General features: G+C 39.6%; 1 protein-coding gene across 1 annotated transcript in view; it reads right to left on the bottom strand.

Moving 5' to 3' along the window:
• Nucleotides 1–18,947, bottom strand: part of LOC124612859 (RING finger and SPRY domain-containing protein 1-like) — a 145,709-nt gene that overhangs the window by 29,026 nt on the left and 97,736 nt on the right. The window contains exon 9 of the mRNA XM_047141289.1: nucleotides 11,326–11,481. Within this exon, the coding sequence (XP_046997245.1) occupies nucleotides 11,326–11,481 (156 nt within the window). The remainder of the gene's footprint in view (nucleotides 1–11,325; nucleotides 11,482–18,947) is intronic.

The following is an 18,947-nucleotide window of genomic DNA, read 5'->3' as shown; positions in this document are numbered from 1 at the left end:
TTATTTAAGTACTGTTGAGATTTGCCCACCTGCCATTTCATCATTCACATTCAACTGTATGCTCATTTGGAGCCATGGGGGCAAAGAAGCAGACCCAATGGGGCAGCAAGACAACTTTACAATGCATGAAGTAAGTAAACCTCTTAACGGCGAATTAGGGAACCTGCAGATGCACTGGACCTACTCTTTATGAGCTGGTCAGTGTAGCCCTTCACATGCAACAATTTGTGAAGGAGAAAATGCACTGTTAGCATGTCTGACACAGCAATGTATCATGGCAGGAACATGTCTTATTTCATCCTAATTAATTTAATTAATTAGCTAGGCAGTGGGGTCAAAATATAAGACGAGCTGTTATGCAATGTCACTCATGGCTGATCCGCACACTGTCTGATACGGCTACATGCATCATCACCCACTGATGATCATTTGCTGACTTACTTTCTGCCACACTCCCTGCATATGCATCTCACTGAAACTGAGCTGCCAGTGCATCCACCTCCCCCTGCTAAGGAACTCTCAGCTTTCACTGGGAGCAAAACCGATATAGCTGTTCAAAGAAATGTTTATAGTATGTGAAGATTGCATTTAGAGGCCCACATGAAATATTAATGTACAATAAACCTTCTGCCCCGAATAAGCAATCCTCTTGGTTCATGATACAATTACATACTTTTATTTTATTTCCATTGGGAGATACAGAGTAATAATTTACTTGTTTGTTGTCATGTAATTGTTTTCTATTTGTAGCTTTTCTTTCAAGTCACTTGCTTCCAGCTTAATGACTTCTTATTGATTAATCTTCAACACTCTGGATTTACGTACACACTCCACAAGCCACTCTGTACAGTTTGGCTGAAGGTACATCTTACCAATATTATCGATTTTCTTTCCTACACCATTTGTGTATCAAGCAAGCAGAAAAAGACTATTTACAGGCTATTTGGTCAAAAGTATCCTGATGCCTCTTAGTGATATCAATGAGGGGTGTGTTCACACTTCACCTTCATGATGGCTTAAACTTTGCTGGGGGCACTTTCAATGAGGTATCCGAGTATCTGTGGAGGAATGGTGGCCCATACTTCCTCAAGAGCTGAAAAAACCAGGCAAAGTAGTCATGTTGGACACAGGGGTCTGAAGTGAAATCAATATTCTAACTCATCCCACAGGTGTTCCATTGTGTTCAGACTGGTACTCCGGGTAAGTTAGTTCCTTTCAGGAATATTATTGCCCACAAACCAATGCATCATAGATGCTGCTTTATGACTGTCTGAACTGTCATGCTGATACAATCATCATGTCCAAACTGTTGCTCTCAAAAATGGCTCTGAGCACTATGGGACTTAACATCTGAGGTCATCAGTCCCCTAGAACTTAGAACTACTTAAACCTAGCTAACAACCTAAGGACATCACACACATCCATGCCCAAGGCAGGATTCAAACCTGTGACCGTAGCGCACGGTTTCAGACTGAAGCGCCTAGAACCGCTCGGCCACACCAGCCAGCAACTGTTGCTCTACTGAACACAATACACAATGGTGTAAAATGTCTTCATACCCTCCCACATTTAGCATTTTCTTAAATGAAATCAGCGGACCACATCCTGACCACAAAAAATACTGCAGCCAGTAATACCACCTCCTCTGTACTTCACAATTGGCGATCCACTTGATGACAGGTAATGTTCTCCACGTGTTCTTCAAACCCAAACCCTTCCATTGGATTGCCACACGGTACAATGTGATTCATCACACTAACTCATTCATTTCCAGTCATTGATTGCCCAGTGGCGTCGCTCTTTTCACCATTCGAAGTACTGCTTAGTACTGACTACAGAAATGTGTGGCTTATGAAGAGCTGTTCGACCACTGATCCCATTCTTTGCACAGCCATTGTGCTAGATGGACTGCTGATACCACTTTGGAACTCACAAGTGATTCCTTACGCTGGATTGATACAATTTTTACAACTACAACCATCTTCCACAATGCTGCACAGTCTCTTTACATAAGTACATGAGGTCTGCCTATTCTTTGTGTAGCTATGATTGTTGTTGTTCTATCACATTTTCAATTCACAATCACATCACTAACAGCCAACCTAGGCAGCTTTAGAAAGATTTAAATGTCTCTAATGTATCTGTTACTCAGGTGACATTCAGTGACTTTTCAAGTTTGTATTTAGTTCATATTCGTTGAAGTTGCTGAGCTCTCCTGACAAACACAATGTGCTTTAACTGCATCTCTACTGACAGCAAAATATGTACAGTTAAATTTTTGCTCTACAGCTGAGTGTGCACTGATATGAAACTTCCTGTCAGACTGAAACTGTGTGCCAGACCGAAACTCAAACTTGGGAACTTTGCCTTTCGCGGGCAAGTTTGGAAGGTAGGAGATGAGGTACTGGCAGAAGTAAAGCTGTGAGGACGGGGCGTGAGTCATGCTTGGGTAGCTCAGTTGATAGAGCACTTGCCCGCAAAAGGCAAAGGTCCCGAGTTCGAGTCTCGGTCCGGCACACAGTTTTAATCTGTCAGGAAGTTTCATATCAGCGCACACTCCATTGCAGAGTGAAAATCTATTCCTGTTTTTTAGAATGTGGTCAGTTACTGAGAGATCCATAACTGCACTGACTCTTGCACTTCCTTGTCTGACTGCGACCGATGTCGATGCGTGTTTTTCTTCAGATCACAGAAGATGTGAAAATGACATGGTGAATTATCCGGGCTGTACGGAGGATGCTGCAGTGTTTCCCAAATTGCTAAAGTGTAGCCTTTGACCAATTGGCAGTGTGGGGAGGAGGACATTATCATGCAACAGGATGATTCTGTCCGACAGCATTCCTGCGTATTCTGACTTTTTTTGAGCCTGAGGGCAAACCGCAAACCCAACAGTGGAAAGATCATGCATCTCCTCCGCCAAAGAAATCCAAAACCATGCACACAAATTCCAGTAAGGTCATGATGACCTCCAACTATAGAGAGCCTGTGCTGGTCGAGTTCTATGACTACGGAACCACAATCAATATGCACCATTATGAATACACTTTTCAGAAACTGCGATGCAGCATCAAAACACCCTGGAATGTTATCAGAAGGAATCATCCTGAAGCCAACAACGCCCACGCCGACACTGCTTATCGTAGAAGACTATGCTTCAGCAATTTGGTCGGGAAACACTACAACATCCTCGTACACCCCAGATCTTTCACCAAGTGATTTTCACATTTTTTGGTAACCTGAAGGAAAAGATTCATTGTTGCCGATCGCAGTCAGATGTGGAAGTGCAAGACTGGGCATGATTGTGGTTCCATCAATGGCCAATTGCATTCTTCGCCCAGTGGTATAAATGTCTTATCACATGTGGTGACTAGTTTTGAATGGAACTCTTCCATGGTCCCGTTATAGCACGTGTTCGGTTTTCATTTGACACGCCCTCACATATACTGATAGGTACACCTCTTGTGACATTTAGTGGTCAATTCTGCATTACATAGGGGTGTCCATATTAATATTCATATAGTGTATGCCTCTGTATGCACCCTAATCTCACTTATCTTTCTCTATGACCTCTATGTGAAATAATCTGTGGTGGCAGCATAGTGTTTGCACAGCCTTCTTCAATTACAGGTTATTTGAATCTGCCCAATAGGGTTCTGTGAGATACAATGAGTCCCACTTCCGTTATACTTTCATATGGGCTATATCGAGCTGTTATGATCTAGTAGCATGGTTGTGAATTTTTTGTCATGCCTACTTGATAAGCACTCCAAGTGCAGGAACAATCAGTTGTACTAGTGTCTTATATGCTATTTCCTCCTACAGACGAATGTTGGAAATTAAGTGGTCTAATAAGGGTGCTACAGGGAACTGTAGAGGATAAAAACTGTAAAGGAAAACAGACACTGGAATACACCCAGCAAACAATTGAGGATGTAGGTTGCAAGTGCTACTCTGAGATGGAGAGACTGGCACAGGAGAGGAATTCATGGCGTGCTGCATCAAACCAGTCAGAAGACTGATGACTCAAAAACATGCTATTTCCTTTAGAGATGCATTGCATTTTCTCAGAACCCTTCCAACAAATCTATGACTTCACTTTCTCCAATACTGAGTTCACATGATTGTCCCATTTTACACTGCTTCTTATTATTACCCATAAATACTTAAGCAATGTAACATGGTTAGTATGTTCACCACTAATCTTGTAATCAAATACTATTGGTTCTTCCTTCTGGTTATAAGTATTTTCTTACATTTATTCATATCTGAAAAAGCTGCCATTCATGACACCAAGTGGAAATTTTGTCCAAGTCTTTCTGCATTTTCTTACAGTCAACTGACAACAATACTTTCCTGTACAAAATTGCATCATCAGCAAATGATCGTATGGCACTTCTAATCCAATTCAATAAATCATCTATGGTTACCAAGAACATTAGAGGACCTGTTGCATGTTTCAGGGGCACACCTGAAGTTACTTTTGTTTTTGTGGAACATCTGCATTCCAGTAGAACATATTGAGTTCTATTAATAAATTACTCTTCAGGGTAACCTATTTGCGAAGATACTCCATAAGGCAGTGACTTGGTTGATGGTTGATCATGTGATACAGTGTTGAACACCTTTGGGAATCTACCTACCTGCTCATCTGCATCTATTGATTGCACTATGTCATTAATGAATAAATAGCAAGCTGAGTTCCACACGAGTTTTATGTGTGTGAATCCATGCTGATTCTTTGAGAGAAGCTATATTTCCTCAGGAACACCATAATCGCTGAGCTTACAATAACCTCTGGGATTCTGGAATGGGCAGAATTTAGTGATATCTACCTATAATTAACCATGGACCTTGCCGTTCGTGGGGAGGCCTGTGTGCCTAAGCAATACAGATAGCCGTACCGTAGGTGCAGCCACAACGGAGGGGTATCTGTTGAGAGGCCAGACAAACGTGTGGTTCCTGAAGAGGGGCAGCATCCATTTCAGTACTTGCAAGGGCAACAGTCTGGATGATTGACTGATCTGGCCTTGTAACACTAACCAAAACGGCCTTGCTGTGTTGGTACTGCGAACGGCTAAAAGCAAGGGGAAACTACGGCCGTAATTTTTCCGAAGGGCATGCAGCTTTACTGTATGGTTAAATGATGATGGCGTCCTCTTGGGTAAAATATTCCGGAGGTAAAATAGTCCCCCATTCCGATTTCCGGGTGGGGACTACTGAGAACGACGTCATCAGGAGAAAGAAAACTGGCGTTCTACGGATCGAAGCGTGGAATGTCAGATCCCTTAATCGGGCAGGTAGGTTAGAAAATTTAAAAAGGGAGATGTATAGGTTACAGTTAGATATAGTGGGAATTAGTGAAGTTCGGTGGCAGGAGGAACAAGACTTCTGTTCAGGTGAATACAGGGTTATAAATACAAAATCAAACAGGGGTAATGTAGGAGTAGGTTTAATAATGAATAAAAGAAATAGGAGAGTGGGTAAGCTACTACAAACAGCATAGTGAACGTATTATTGTGGCCAAGATAGACACGAATTCCACGCCTGCCACAGTAGTACAAGTTTATATGCCCACTAGTTCCGCAGATGACGAAGAGACAGATGAAATGCATGATGAGATAAAGAAGTTATTCAGATAGTGAAGGAAGATGAAAATTTAATAGTCATGGGTGACGAATTCAACAGTAGGAAAAGGAAGAGAAGGAAACATAGTAGGTGAATATGGAATGAGGGTAAGAAATGAAAGAGGAAGCCACCTGGTAGAATTTTGCACAGAGCATAACTTAATCACAGCTAACACTTGGTTCAAGAACGATGAAAGAGGCCTGGAGATACTGGAAGGTTTCAGATAGTTTATGTAATGGTAAGACAGATTAGGAACCAGGTTTTAAAATGTAAGACATTTCCAGGAGCAGATTTGGACTCTGACCACAACCTATTGGTTATGGACTCTCGATTAAAACTGAAGAAACTGCAGGAACTGCAAAAAGGTGGGAATTTAAGTAGATGGGACCTGGATAAACCGAGAGAACCAGAGGTTGTAGAGAGTTTCAGGGAGAGCATTAGGGAACGACTGACACGAATGGGGGAAAGAAATACAGTAGAAGAAGAATGGGTAGCTTTGAGAGATGAAATAGTGAAGGCAGCACAGGATCAAGTAGGTAAAAAGACGAGGGCTAATAGAAATCCTTGGGTAACAGAAGAGATATTGAATTTAATTGATGAAAGGAGAAAATATAAAAATGCAGTAAATGAAGCAGGCAAAAAGGAATACAAACGTCTCAAAAACGTGATCGACAGGAAGTGCAAAATGGCTAAGCAGGGATGGCTAGAGGACAAAGGTAAGGATGCAGAGGCATATCTCACTAGGGGTAAGATAGATACTGCCCACAGGAAAATTAAAGAGACCTTTGGAGAAAAGAGAACCACTTGTATGAATATCGAGAGCTCAGATGGAAACCCAGTTCTAAGCAAAGAAGAGAAAGCAGAAAGGTGGAAGGAGTATATAGAGGGTCTATACAAGGGTGATGTACTTGAGGGCAATATTATGGAAATGGAAGAGGATTTAGATGAAGATGAAATGGGAGGTATGATACTGTGTGAAGAATTTGACGGAGCACTGAAAGACCTAAGTAGAAACGAGGCCTCAGGAGTAGACAACATTCCATTAGAACTACTTACAGTCTTGGGAGAACCATCCCTGACAAAACTCTACCACCTGGTGAGCAAGATGTATGAGACAGGTGAAATTCCCCCAGGCTTCAAGAAGAATATAATAATTCCAATCCCAAAGAAAGCAGGTGTTGACAGATGTGAAAATTACTGAACCATCTGTTTAATAAGTTATGGCTGCAAAATACTAACATGAATTCTTTACAGACGAATGGAAAAACTGGTAGAAGCCGACCTTGTGCAAGGTCAGTTTGGGTTCTGTAGAAATGTTGGAACACGTGAGGCAATACTGACCCTACAACTTATCTGAGAAGATAGATTAAGGAAAGGCAAAGCTACGTTTCTAGCATTTGTAGACTTAGAGATAGCTTTTGACAATGTTGACTGGAATACCCTCTTTCAAATTCTGAAGATGGCAGGAGTGAAATACAGGGAGCGAAAAGCTATTTACAATATGTACAGAAACCAGATGGCAGTTTTAAGAGTTGACGGGCATGAAAGGGAAGCAGTGGTTGGGAAGGGAGCGAGACAGGGTTGTAGAATATCCCCGATATTATTCAATCGTTATTTTGAGCAAGCAGTAAAGAAAACAAAAGAAAATATCGGAGTAGGAATTAAAATCCATGGGGAAGAAATAAAAACTTCGAGGTTCGCCGATGACATTATAATTCTATCAAAGACAGCAAAGGACCTGAAAGTGCAGTTGAACGGAATGGACAGTGTCTTGAAAGGAGGATATAAGAACATCAACAAAAGCAAAACAAGGATAATGGAACTTAGTCTAACTAAATCAGGTGAAGCTGAGGGAATTAGATTAGGAAATGAGACACTTAAAGCAGTAGATGAATTTTGCTATTTGGGGAGCAAAATAACTGATGATGGTCCAAGTAGAGAGGATATAAAATGTAGACTGGCAATGGCAAAGAAAGTGTTTCTGAAGAAGAGAAATTTGTTAACATCGAGTATAGATTTAAGTGTCAGGAAGTCTTTTCTGAAAGTACTTGTGTGGAGTGTAGCCATGTATGAAAGCGAAATGTGGACAATAAATAGTTTGGTCAAGAAGAGAATAGAAGCTTTCGAAATGTGGTGCTACAGAAGAATGCTGGAGATTAGATGGGTAGATCACATAACTAATGAGGAGGTATTGAACAGAATTACGGAAAAGAGAAATTTGTTGCACAACTGGACTAGAAGAAGGGATCGGTTGGTAGGACATGTTCTGAGGCATCAAGGGATCACCAATTTAGTGTCCGCCCTGGTAGCTCAGTGGTCAGCGTGACAGACTGTCAATCCTAAGGGCCCGGGTTCGATTCCCGGCTAGGTCGGAAATTTTCTCCGCTCAGGGACTGGGTGTTGTGTTGTCCTAATCATCATCATTTCATCCCCATCGACGCGCAGGTCGCCGAAGTGGCGTCAAATCGAAAGACCTGCACCAGGCGAACGGTCTACCCGACGGGAGGCCCTAGCCACACGACATTTCCATTTACCAATTTAGTATTGGATGGTAGCATGGAGGGTAAAAATCGTAGAGGGAGACCAAGAGATGAATACCCTAAGCAGATTCAGAAGGATGTAGGTTGCAGTAGGTTCTGGGAGATAAAGAAGCTTGCACAGGATAGAGTAGCATGGAGAGCTGCATCAAACCAGTCTCTGGACTGAAGACCACAACAACAACAACAACAACAACAACAACATGCTGTGCATCTAAACTATTACCCATTTTGTAAATGATAATGACCTGCAATTGTTTTTAGTCACATCGCACCATTCAATGGGTAAACAATTCTTAATGAACATGTGCTAGAAAAAGAATTAATTCCATGACATATCCAATGTAAAGTTTAATTGGAAACTGTCGGGGTCTGGTGCCATGTTCACTTTAAGTACATTAATTGATTTTCAATACTAGATGTGCTAACATTAGTGTATTTAATTTGTGATTTTGTGCAGCTGTTGAACATTTGCACAGTAGTATTCGTTCATGTAAATATATTTTTGCATGCGGAGTTTAAAATTTCTGCTTTCTGTCTGGGTCTTCAGTTTTGACATACTGAATGGAAGGTTTGGATTAGTTTGTTGATTAAGTATGATCAGAACTTCCTAAGACGTTCTGACAAATGTTTTGCCAAGACCTGACTATGAAAATTATTCCAAGCTTCATCTATGGCCCTTCTTTACTGATGCGGGAGTTATCATTAACTTTTGTCTATTAGTTATGTGTGCAATCTCTTCTGTACCAAGATTGTGCTGGTCTCCATTTTTTTCACTATTCATAAATGGTGCCATTACACCAGCATGAATCTTTGTCATCTTTTGTTATTTTACTTGGAATGTACTTTTAGGACTGCAGCTTACATCATCTTTCTGACTTCACAATACTCTCCCAGCTTTCTTGATTAGCTTTATGCCATTGATGACCATTTTCTTGTACCAGCATTATGCTCACTAAGCCCCCTCTGACTGATCTGACTACATGCAATCATTGAAATAGCTGATAGGACTGCAAAGTTCCTCTGTATAATCTGACACCCATTGTTGGGGCTGCTGAGATAACCACTACATAATGACTACTTATGAACTGTGGAGACCAACTTAAACAAAAACTGAGGAAGAAATAATTCACACAGTAACAATATGCCAAAGTGTTTAAGTAGTTATTAGAGCAGGCTATTTTAATTTCTTGCAAAACTGTATTTCTATAAAGTAATTACAAAACAGGTATACATAATGTTACTGAACATCTTACGAAACAGTCTTAAAGTAGTTTATGCAACATTATGTTAGGATTATGAAGAACGGCATTTTTTGTCATAACATTTGTTAAAAATTGAATATTTGTGGCAATTTACCACTTCCGAAAGAAGTCTGATATTTCAGTAGTTTGAGGGCTTTCTTTGAAGATATTTCAAGAAAAGCATGTACCTCACAAAATGCTATTTTCTTTAATATGCATAAAATGAGAGGAAGGCAACCACTTACCTACAGATGATTGGTATGTGGCACACAGAGAGACACAGTAGGAAACAGCTAAAACTAGCTTATGTGAACACACAATCACACAGATACCTTTACACATGCTCACAGTAGCAGCATGAGTCTCTCAGCTACTGTGTGTGGGTGGGTGGGTGGGTGTGGGGGGGGGGGGGGGGGGGGGCGGTGGCAGCACATGATTGTACTCTTACCAGAAAAAGATCAAGAGTTCAAAAGCTACAGTTAACTTTTTCTACTACATGCACCATCCAGCAATCCTCTACATAGTAAGTGATTGCCCTTCCCTTATTGTATGTATTTTTCCATCCTGGAATTTACATTATGCCACAAAATTTATAAAAGGTTTATAATATTATGTAAAGGACAGTTGCTACTCACATACAGCAGAGAGGCTGAGTCGCAGATAGGCACAACAAAAAGACTGTCATCACTCGCACACCATGCAGCTGTACGATAATGCTTGTGCGTGGGCCTGGATAGCTCAGTCGGTAGAGCGTTTTTGCAACAAGGCCTTTGTCAAAAACATACAACAGGCGCGCGCGTGCGTGCGTACACACACACACACACACACACACACACGCACACAGTCTGCTGAAGCCACACTCATCTTTGTGGCAGTCTTTTTGTTGTGCTTATCTGCGAATCAGCATTTCCACTATATGGCGAGTAGCAACTATCCTTTTCATAATATTGTTACATTCCATCCTGGATTTTCCATCGTTTTATAAAAGGTATAATGTTTCGTGCACTACTTCATTTAAAAATATGAACTAAAATAGAGAAACATTTGAAATGCCCCTGAATTATGCTCAAAATCATGTACAGCAAATGAGGGGCATCAAATGTTTCTTTAAGCTGCCTTATTTCTTACTTTCGGCACACAATTTCACAATTTTTGTTTTGTTTTGTTCAGATATCATGAAATATATTATACATAAAATATCTATTATAACAACAAAAATAATACATTTTTTACAATTTAATGTAATTGGATAGATAAAAAATCTTCTCACTAAGTGGCAGCAGGATAACAAACATAAAAGAAAAGGTTTTACATATGCAAGTTTTTGGAGTGAGTGGCTCCTTCTTCCAGCAGAAGTGTTGAAGGGGAAGGAGAGGAGTAAAGGAAAAAGACAAGAGAAGTCTACGAAAAGGGGTAAGTTTAGGAAATTTGCCCAGAACCTCAGTCAGGGGAAACTTACCAGATGGTTAGTCTTCCATGACCTGGGGTTCTGGGTGGCCTTTTCTAAATTCTACCCGTTTTTGTAAAGCTCTCCAGTCCTTTTCCTTCGCCCCTCTTCCTTCCCCCTTCCCCTTCAACCCTGGAGCCACTGGCTCCAAAAGCTTGTGTATGTAAAACATTTTTTATATGTATGTTTTCCTGCTGCCGCTTAAAATACTATAGGTGGTCTTCTTCTACTACTACTACTACTACTACTACTATCACCACCACCACCACCACCACCACCACCAATTTATAGCCTAACTATACATATATATACACACCCAGCAACCTCAAAGCTACTGGATTTGCCATTTCTTTCAATCCACTGCTGATTTGCATGCTAACTTCTTTTCTCTTTATTTGGACATTATGAAAAAGAATCATAACTGAAATAAATTATTGACTTTCTATATAACACCATTAATGGCTTAATATACCTGGGCAGGACAACCTTGTCTGCAGGATCAAGAGTGGCATGCATGTTAAAGCTCTGAAAGTTGCGATCCTTTGGTGGGAAGCGGTATGGAGTTGCACCAAAATTGAAACGGCATTGCTGGAACGACATGAAACTCGCTGCTGCAAAAAATCCTGACCTGTGAACATACAAATATATAAGATTTACTGAAAAACAAAATGACTATGAGCAACATCTGATCACGCTGATCAATTGTAGCAACACTAGTTTAATGAGTACCACAGCACAGCATGTTAAAAGGCCCTTGACAATCGGCAAAATTTTCAATGGGAATAAATCAAAGTAAATGGATCCCTCACCTCTTAATTACCAAGATCTATGAAAAACTAGTACAGGTATAAAGACTTAAAAGTGTAGAGAACCTGGTGATTGGCAGCAAGCAAAAAATTAATACCTAAAACATCATCTTATCATATAAAGAAAAAAAGGAGAAGGTAACATTAATATGACAATGAAAATTTCTGGGTGGACATAAACAATAGAATGAGTAAAGGTAACATACTTTTAGCTGTGTGGTCTCTTTTCTTTTGGATTTATTCAAAAGAAAATACAGAGGTATGTGTGTTGTTCATTCAAATACACAAAAACCCAATGCTGTGGAAAAGGTCGGATAGTGCCCAAAGCAATCCACCATTGTCAGTAAACTTCGAATTTTAAATTGGACCCAATATCATTTAACATACCCCTATGCCAAAACTATCCAAGCTTTTGCATGTTATGATATGTAATTTTACTAGACTAGTTCTCAAGCAAAATGTACCTTCTTGCATAAGCACTGATCTAACTAAATATAATGTTTCTCATCAAAAGGGCAGTAAATGGCAGCAAGAAGAAGATGCAGCACTGATGGCCACAATAACGGACAATTTTCAGCAACTCTCAGAGATAGAGGACACTGGTTTTGACACCCTGTTGCACTGTTAGATTGAAAATATTTGATTAAAAAAAAAAACATGTGCCATGTAATTGAAGAAAATGACCATAGAGAGAAAGGGACTGTAATCTTGGAAGTGACAGACTATCTGTGTTTCTTTAACCCTTTCAGATCCTCTGGCTACAATTGTGTACATTCAGTTGCAATAGAAGTATTTTTTCCCAATGGGAACCTGAGGTACACACCTGCGAATGTTCAACCTCTTCATCACGTGCAAATGCTGCCAACTGTGGAGCATTATCATGAAAATATCAGAAGGCAGTGTGGCAGTGGGCAGCTGCTCATAACCACCAGGATACGTGGTTTGCTGTATTCCACTGTATAACTGAAAATTGTCATTGTTCTTTTGCATCGTAATTGTTGAATGATATTTTACTATTTATTACAATAGGCAATATTTTGTAATTAGTTATTTTAATCAATAAAATGGAACAACGTTTACAAAGTATGTTTTGAGAATGGTTACCTATTTTTGTTTCAGTCTTGCATTAAAAATCATAAAAAAATTACCTAAGGGCATTCCCATAGAAAGAAAATTTTTTCCTTTCTTTAGAAAAAATTCAGGTCTGAAAGGGTCAATGACCAATATCTGGGCTTCACTGAACTGCAAGGCATATGTTGAGTAACCGGTCATTTCATTAACGGTAACTGGTGCCTGAAAGCTTTAGCTTTGAGACGTACAGTTTCCCAGAAAAGCATACAGCTCTAATATTAGTGAGGCTTTAGACAAAGTGGTTTTAGTATGAAACATAAAAAACAAAGCTGTAAGCATCATAACTGACACTGCCAGCAAAAGGATGGTCACCATAGAGCTTATTCAAAGTGGCAGACCAGGTGTCTTCTTTAGCCCACACTATCAATTTAGTTGTGAGAAGTTCTTTTAACAACAACAGTGATCCCTGTGTTACACGGAAAAAGATTTTTAAAAAAATGGTCAGTTGCATTGATAATGAAGAACTCCACACAATCCTGGATCTAATGAAAAACTTTTAAATAAAGTAACTTAGGGAACAAAAACCTGATGGGGGAACAGTCCATTTTATACGCTACAACACCTACTAGGGAAAAAGGAATGCTTTGCAACCTCTTTATCACCTTAGTGTTCAGTTGTTCACAACCTGACACTTGAGGAATGGCAAATTCTGAACAAATGTGTACTGGAGCCATTTGAATCCCTAACACGTAACATTTTAAAACTATATCTCTCTTTCAAAAGCTATTCCGGAACTCTGACAGCTACTCCTAACCCTATGCAAAGGAAAAGGAGCTACCTTAATGGCACAAAAGTTACAGAAATATCTGCACCACTCACTAATAAATACATTAGAATTAATAGAAACAAACTGAGTAAATGCAGTTACTACTGTACTCGAGCTAAGATTCAAAATGTTATCATTTATGAATCCCACTCATTCAAAAAATGCTGTTGTAAGCCTCATTCCAGAGCACACACACATAATAGGTACCTCAGGATCTACTCATTCACCCACTAACGACACTAGGCACAAGTAACATTTCCAATCAATTGCCAGGGCTTCTTTCAATGAAGAAATTTCCAATAAAAACCTAATGAAAAGCAGCCATGATAGTACTGACTCGGACATCCAACAATATTTGGAAGAACCATACCTACAACGCATGAAGAATCCTACACAGTGCTGGATGAAAAATGAGAATTGTTACCCAGGTCTAGCTGTCATGGCAGAACAGTACCCCACAATACCTGCAGCTTCTGCTCCCAGTGAGAGAATATTTTCTGTAACAGGACTATTTATAAACAAAGAAGCAGCCTAAAGGGCCAAATGGTTAATAAAATCATATTTCTAAACAAAAATCAATGATAATGCGGTAAGGGGGAGTAAAAATGCATTCAGATAATTTTTTTCTTTCTACAATAAGTAAATGTATGTAAGTAGTTTCTGGGTATAGCAGGTTATAGCATTTCTCTTTTCGTCTTCTGAGAAATCTTCTACTGCTACTACTAATAATACTACTACTACAGTAAAAATTAATGAAGGTAGTGCATTTGATACCAATGTAGAAAGGACAATTTCAAATCCTTCCTTGCATGTATATAAGACAAACGATTTTAACTGCTGCGACTCAACGCCTCATTGTACAGTATTTCTGCACAGTCGCTCTGAAAGCACAGCATCATTGACAACTTCTCAAGGGTAGCCACGAAAGTGTTGAGAAATTGCCTTAGCATTGAACATTTCTCAAGTGTGATCATAGTTCACCACTTCCTTGCTATCTAATAAAGAATCTTGCATATCTAGCAATTGCAAAGTGACTATTCTGCCATGTTATGTACGTCACAAATTAATACGTTTCTTGACGAGTGATGAAGTGGTTCCCGGGGCACAATGGGCATTGCCAGAGAGACTTTCCACTCTTGCAGAGAAGGGAAGGGGTAGTACATTATAGAGTGGAGCTAGAAAGATTATTAACAGTCAATGAGTCCAACCTCTCTCTCAGCTGATGAGCCAAAAAGTACACATACAAGACCAAGCCTCGGCTCTGTGAAATGAATCTGGTATTTTTGCAAAGGTAATCCTGGGAAATAACCAGAAACTCCTGACAGAGTGAGGTAAATTTCAATTCAAATGTGTTTTGAAACAGAGCTTTGAAAGACTTTTAATCAAAAAAGGCAGAAGGAATAGCAAATATTCCTTCATAATTTCTGAAATCATATAGGAATATGGCAACCAATCAATCATTCAAGTTGGTGTGAAGAATATATGGGACTGGAGACATACCATCAGACTTCCAAGAAAAATATAATCTAACCAATCCTGAAGAAAGCAAAGGCAGGTAAGTGCGACAACTATTACACAACCAGCTTAATGGTTCAGGCATCCAAGTTGCTGACAATAATAATATGCAAAAGAAATTTGAGGATATGTTAGAAGACAATCAGTCTGGCTTTCCAAAATCAAAGAGCATCAATCAGAGAGGCAGTTCCGACATTCCAATTGATAATGCAAGCAAGACTTTGGGGGGGGGGGGGGGGGGGCAAAGAAAATCAAGATACATTCATACAATTTGTCGGCCTGGAAAAAGTGATTGACAATGTTAATTCATGCAAGACGTTTGAAATTCTGAGAAAAATCTGAGCAAGTTATAAGGAAAGATATAATAGACAATATATACAAGAACCAATAGCAAACAAAGAGATTGGAAGACAAGAATGAACTGCTTGGATTACGAAGAGTACAATATACGATTGCAGTCTTTAACCCCTTCTGCTCAATTTACACTTTGAAGAAGCAATGATGAAAAGAAAAGAAGGGATCAACAGGGGAATTAAATTTTGTAGTGAAAGCTCATCAATGATACGTTTCGCTAATGTCATTGCTGTTCTCAGTGAAAATGAACAAGAGTTACAGCACATCTCAGCTCATCCGACCAGTGAGTCACGCCAGTTTCCTACTGAAAAGGAAATCTTAACATCACACCATCCCCATTATTCACTGGATGTGTCTCCTTCTGACTAATTCCTCTTACCAAACTGAAAATACTGTACAAGAGCTCAAGAGCAGACTCAACTAAGATGATCTAGAATGCCATCACTATTTAACAAAGAAAATTTCAGAAGGATATGAAAGTAAATGAAAACTAATATCAAACAATGAATCTCATCAAATGGATCTTTTTGAAGCTGACTGCAGAATGAGTTTCTGCCATCAACATACATTCTGTGTAAGGATCATGAATAAGAGGGAAATTATGGCGAGTACAAAGGCATATAGACAGTCGTTTTTCCCTTGTTCTGTCTGCATGTGGGACAGGAAAGGATTATTAGTAGTGCTAAAAGTTACCCCTCAGCACGCAGGACACAGTGGCTTGTGGAGTATGTATATAGATGTAGCTCTCATATTTGATTCAGTATATGGAAGACTGATTCTGAAACTGCCACAATCTGGGAACTTTTTGAATACATTTTTTATGAAGAGGCTCCATAAAACATATAATCCTTTGAAATGTGGGAAACAACTGGCAGACATGTGGAGGGGAGTGACAGATGGGAGGGGGGAATGTTGTTACAAGCAAATCTAGCACACTGTAATCACGTTTCAATTCATGAACAATGAATAACAATAAAAGAGGGATCTAAATATTTTATGAGTTACTGAATTAGTACTTTCCAAAAGATGCTTGAAGTGCAGAGGACTAATGTCTCACTCTTCCCCTGCCAATGGCACAGGAGGGTACTCTTACCATTCCTTCATTTATTGTCCTCTCACAATATGTACGAAATCAGTATCTGAAGAATCTATTCCACGGATCTACTCAATGTTTATGAATTAAATTTGAAAGAAGACTCATCATGTATTTGTCTGCTGCCATTTCAATTAAAATTTATTTATAAGATTTCACAAGATTTTTCAATAATTTACTTTAATAATAATAATAATAATTTTTTATTATTGCTAGTAAGTGGCAATTCGGAATTGGAATAAGGAAATCAGATGTTAAGAAACAGCAATCAAGAACGCAATTTCAAAAAGAGCCTTTAGGATTTCATGTGCAGATCAAAAACCATATGAAAATCATTAAATGTGACATGAAACTTATAGAGGATGCTGAGACTACACATGAGCCCATAACCCCACTATTCAAGACATTCCTTACTGGGATTTGCATCAATAGCTTACTGATGTTGTTGTTGTTGTGGTCTTCAGTCCTGAGACTGGTTTGATGCAACTCTCGATGCTACTCTATCCTGTGCAAGCTTCTTCATCTCCCAGTACCTACTGCAGCCTACATCCTACTGAATCTGCTTAGTGTATTCATCTCTTGGTCTCCCTCTACGATTTTTACCCTCCACGCTGCCCTCCAATACTAAATTGGTGATCCCTCGATGTCTCAGAACATGTCCTACCAACCGATCCCTTCTTCTAGTCAAGTTGTGCCACACGCTCCTCTTCTCCCCAGTTCTATTCAATACCTCCTCATTAGCTATGTGATCCACCCACCCAATCTTCAGCATTCTTCTGTAGCACCACATTTCGAAAGCGTCTATTCTCTTCTTGTCTAAACTAATAATCGTCCATGTTTCACTTCCATACACGGCTACACTGCATACATAAACCTTCAGAAACGGCATCCTGACATTTAAATCTATACTCGATGTTAACAAATTTCTCTTCTTCAGAAACGCTTTCCTTGCCATTGCCAGTCTACATTTTATATCCTCTCTACATCGACCATCATCAGTTATTTTGCTCCCCAAATAACAAAACTCATATACTACTTTAAGCGTCTCATTCCCTAATCTAATTCCCTCAGAATCACCCAACTTAATTCAACTACATTCCATTAGCCTCGTTTTGCTTTTGATGATGTTCATCTTATACCCTCCTTTCAAGACACTGTCCATTCCGTTCAACTGCTCTTCCAAGTCCTTCCCGGTCTCTGACAGAATTAAGTTGTCATCGGCGAACCTCAGAGTTTTTATTTCTTCTCCATGGATTTTAATACCTATTCCGAACTTTTCTTTTGTTTCCTTTACTACTTGCTCAATATACAGATTGAATAACATCGGGGATAGGTTACAACCCTGTCTCACTCCCTTCCCAACCACTGCTTCCCTTTCATACCCCTCAACTCTTGTAACTGCCATCTGGTTTCTGTACAAATTGTAAATAGCCTTTCGCTCGCTGGATTTTACCCCTGCCACCTTTAGAATTTGAAAGAGAGTATTCCAATCAACATTGTCAAAAGCTTTCTCTAAGTCTACAAATGCTAGAAACGTAGGTTTGCCTTTCCTTAATCTTTCTTCTAAGATAAGTCGTAGGGTCAGTATTGCTTCCGTGGTCCGACATTTTGGTCCGACATTTCTACGGAATCCAAACTGATCTTCCCCGTGGTCAGCTTCCATCAGTTGTTCCATTCATCTGTACAGAATTCGCATTAGTATTTTGCAGCTGTGACTTATTAAACTGACAGTTCGATAATTTTCACATCTGTCAACACCTGGTTTCTTTGGGATTGGAATTATTAGATTCTTCTTGAAGTCTGAGGGTATTTCGCATGTCTCACACATCTTGCTCACCAGATGGTAGAGTTTTGTCAGGAATGGTTCTCCCAAGGCTGTCAGTAAGTCTAATGGAATGTTGTCTACACCGGGGGCCTAGTTTCGACTCAGGTCTTTCAGTGCTCTGTCAAACTCTTCACGCAGTATCATATCTCCCGTTTCATCTTCATCTACATCCTCTTCCATTTCCATAATATTGTCTTCAAGTACATCACCCTTGTATAGATCCTCTATATACTGTTTCCACCTTTCTGCTTTGCCTTCGTTTCCTAGAACTGGGTTTCCATCAAAGCTCTTGATATTCATGCAAGTCGTTCTCCTTTATCCAAAGGTCTCTCTAATTTTCCTGTAGGCAGTATCTATCTTACCTCTAGTGAGATAAGCCTCTACAGCCTTACCTTTGTCCTCTAGCCATCCCTGCTTAGCCATTTTGCACTTCCTGTCGATCTCATTTTTGAGACGTTTGTATTCCTTTTTGCCTGCTTCATTTATTTCATTTTTATATTTCCTCCTTTCATCAATTAAATTCAATATTTCTTCTGCTACCCAAGGGTTTCTACTAGCCCTCGTCTTTTTACCTACTTGATCCTCTGCGGCCTTCACTATTTCA

Source organism: Schistocerca americana, chromosome 4, assembly GCF_021461395.2.
Source record: "Schistocerca americana isolate TAMUIC-IGC-003095 chromosome 4, iqSchAmer2.1, whole genome shotgun sequence".
NCBI lineage: Eukaryota > Metazoa > Arthropoda > Insecta > Orthoptera > Acrididae > Schistocerca > Schistocerca americana.
This window is presented reverse-complemented; position numbering and strand designations above follow the sequence as displayed.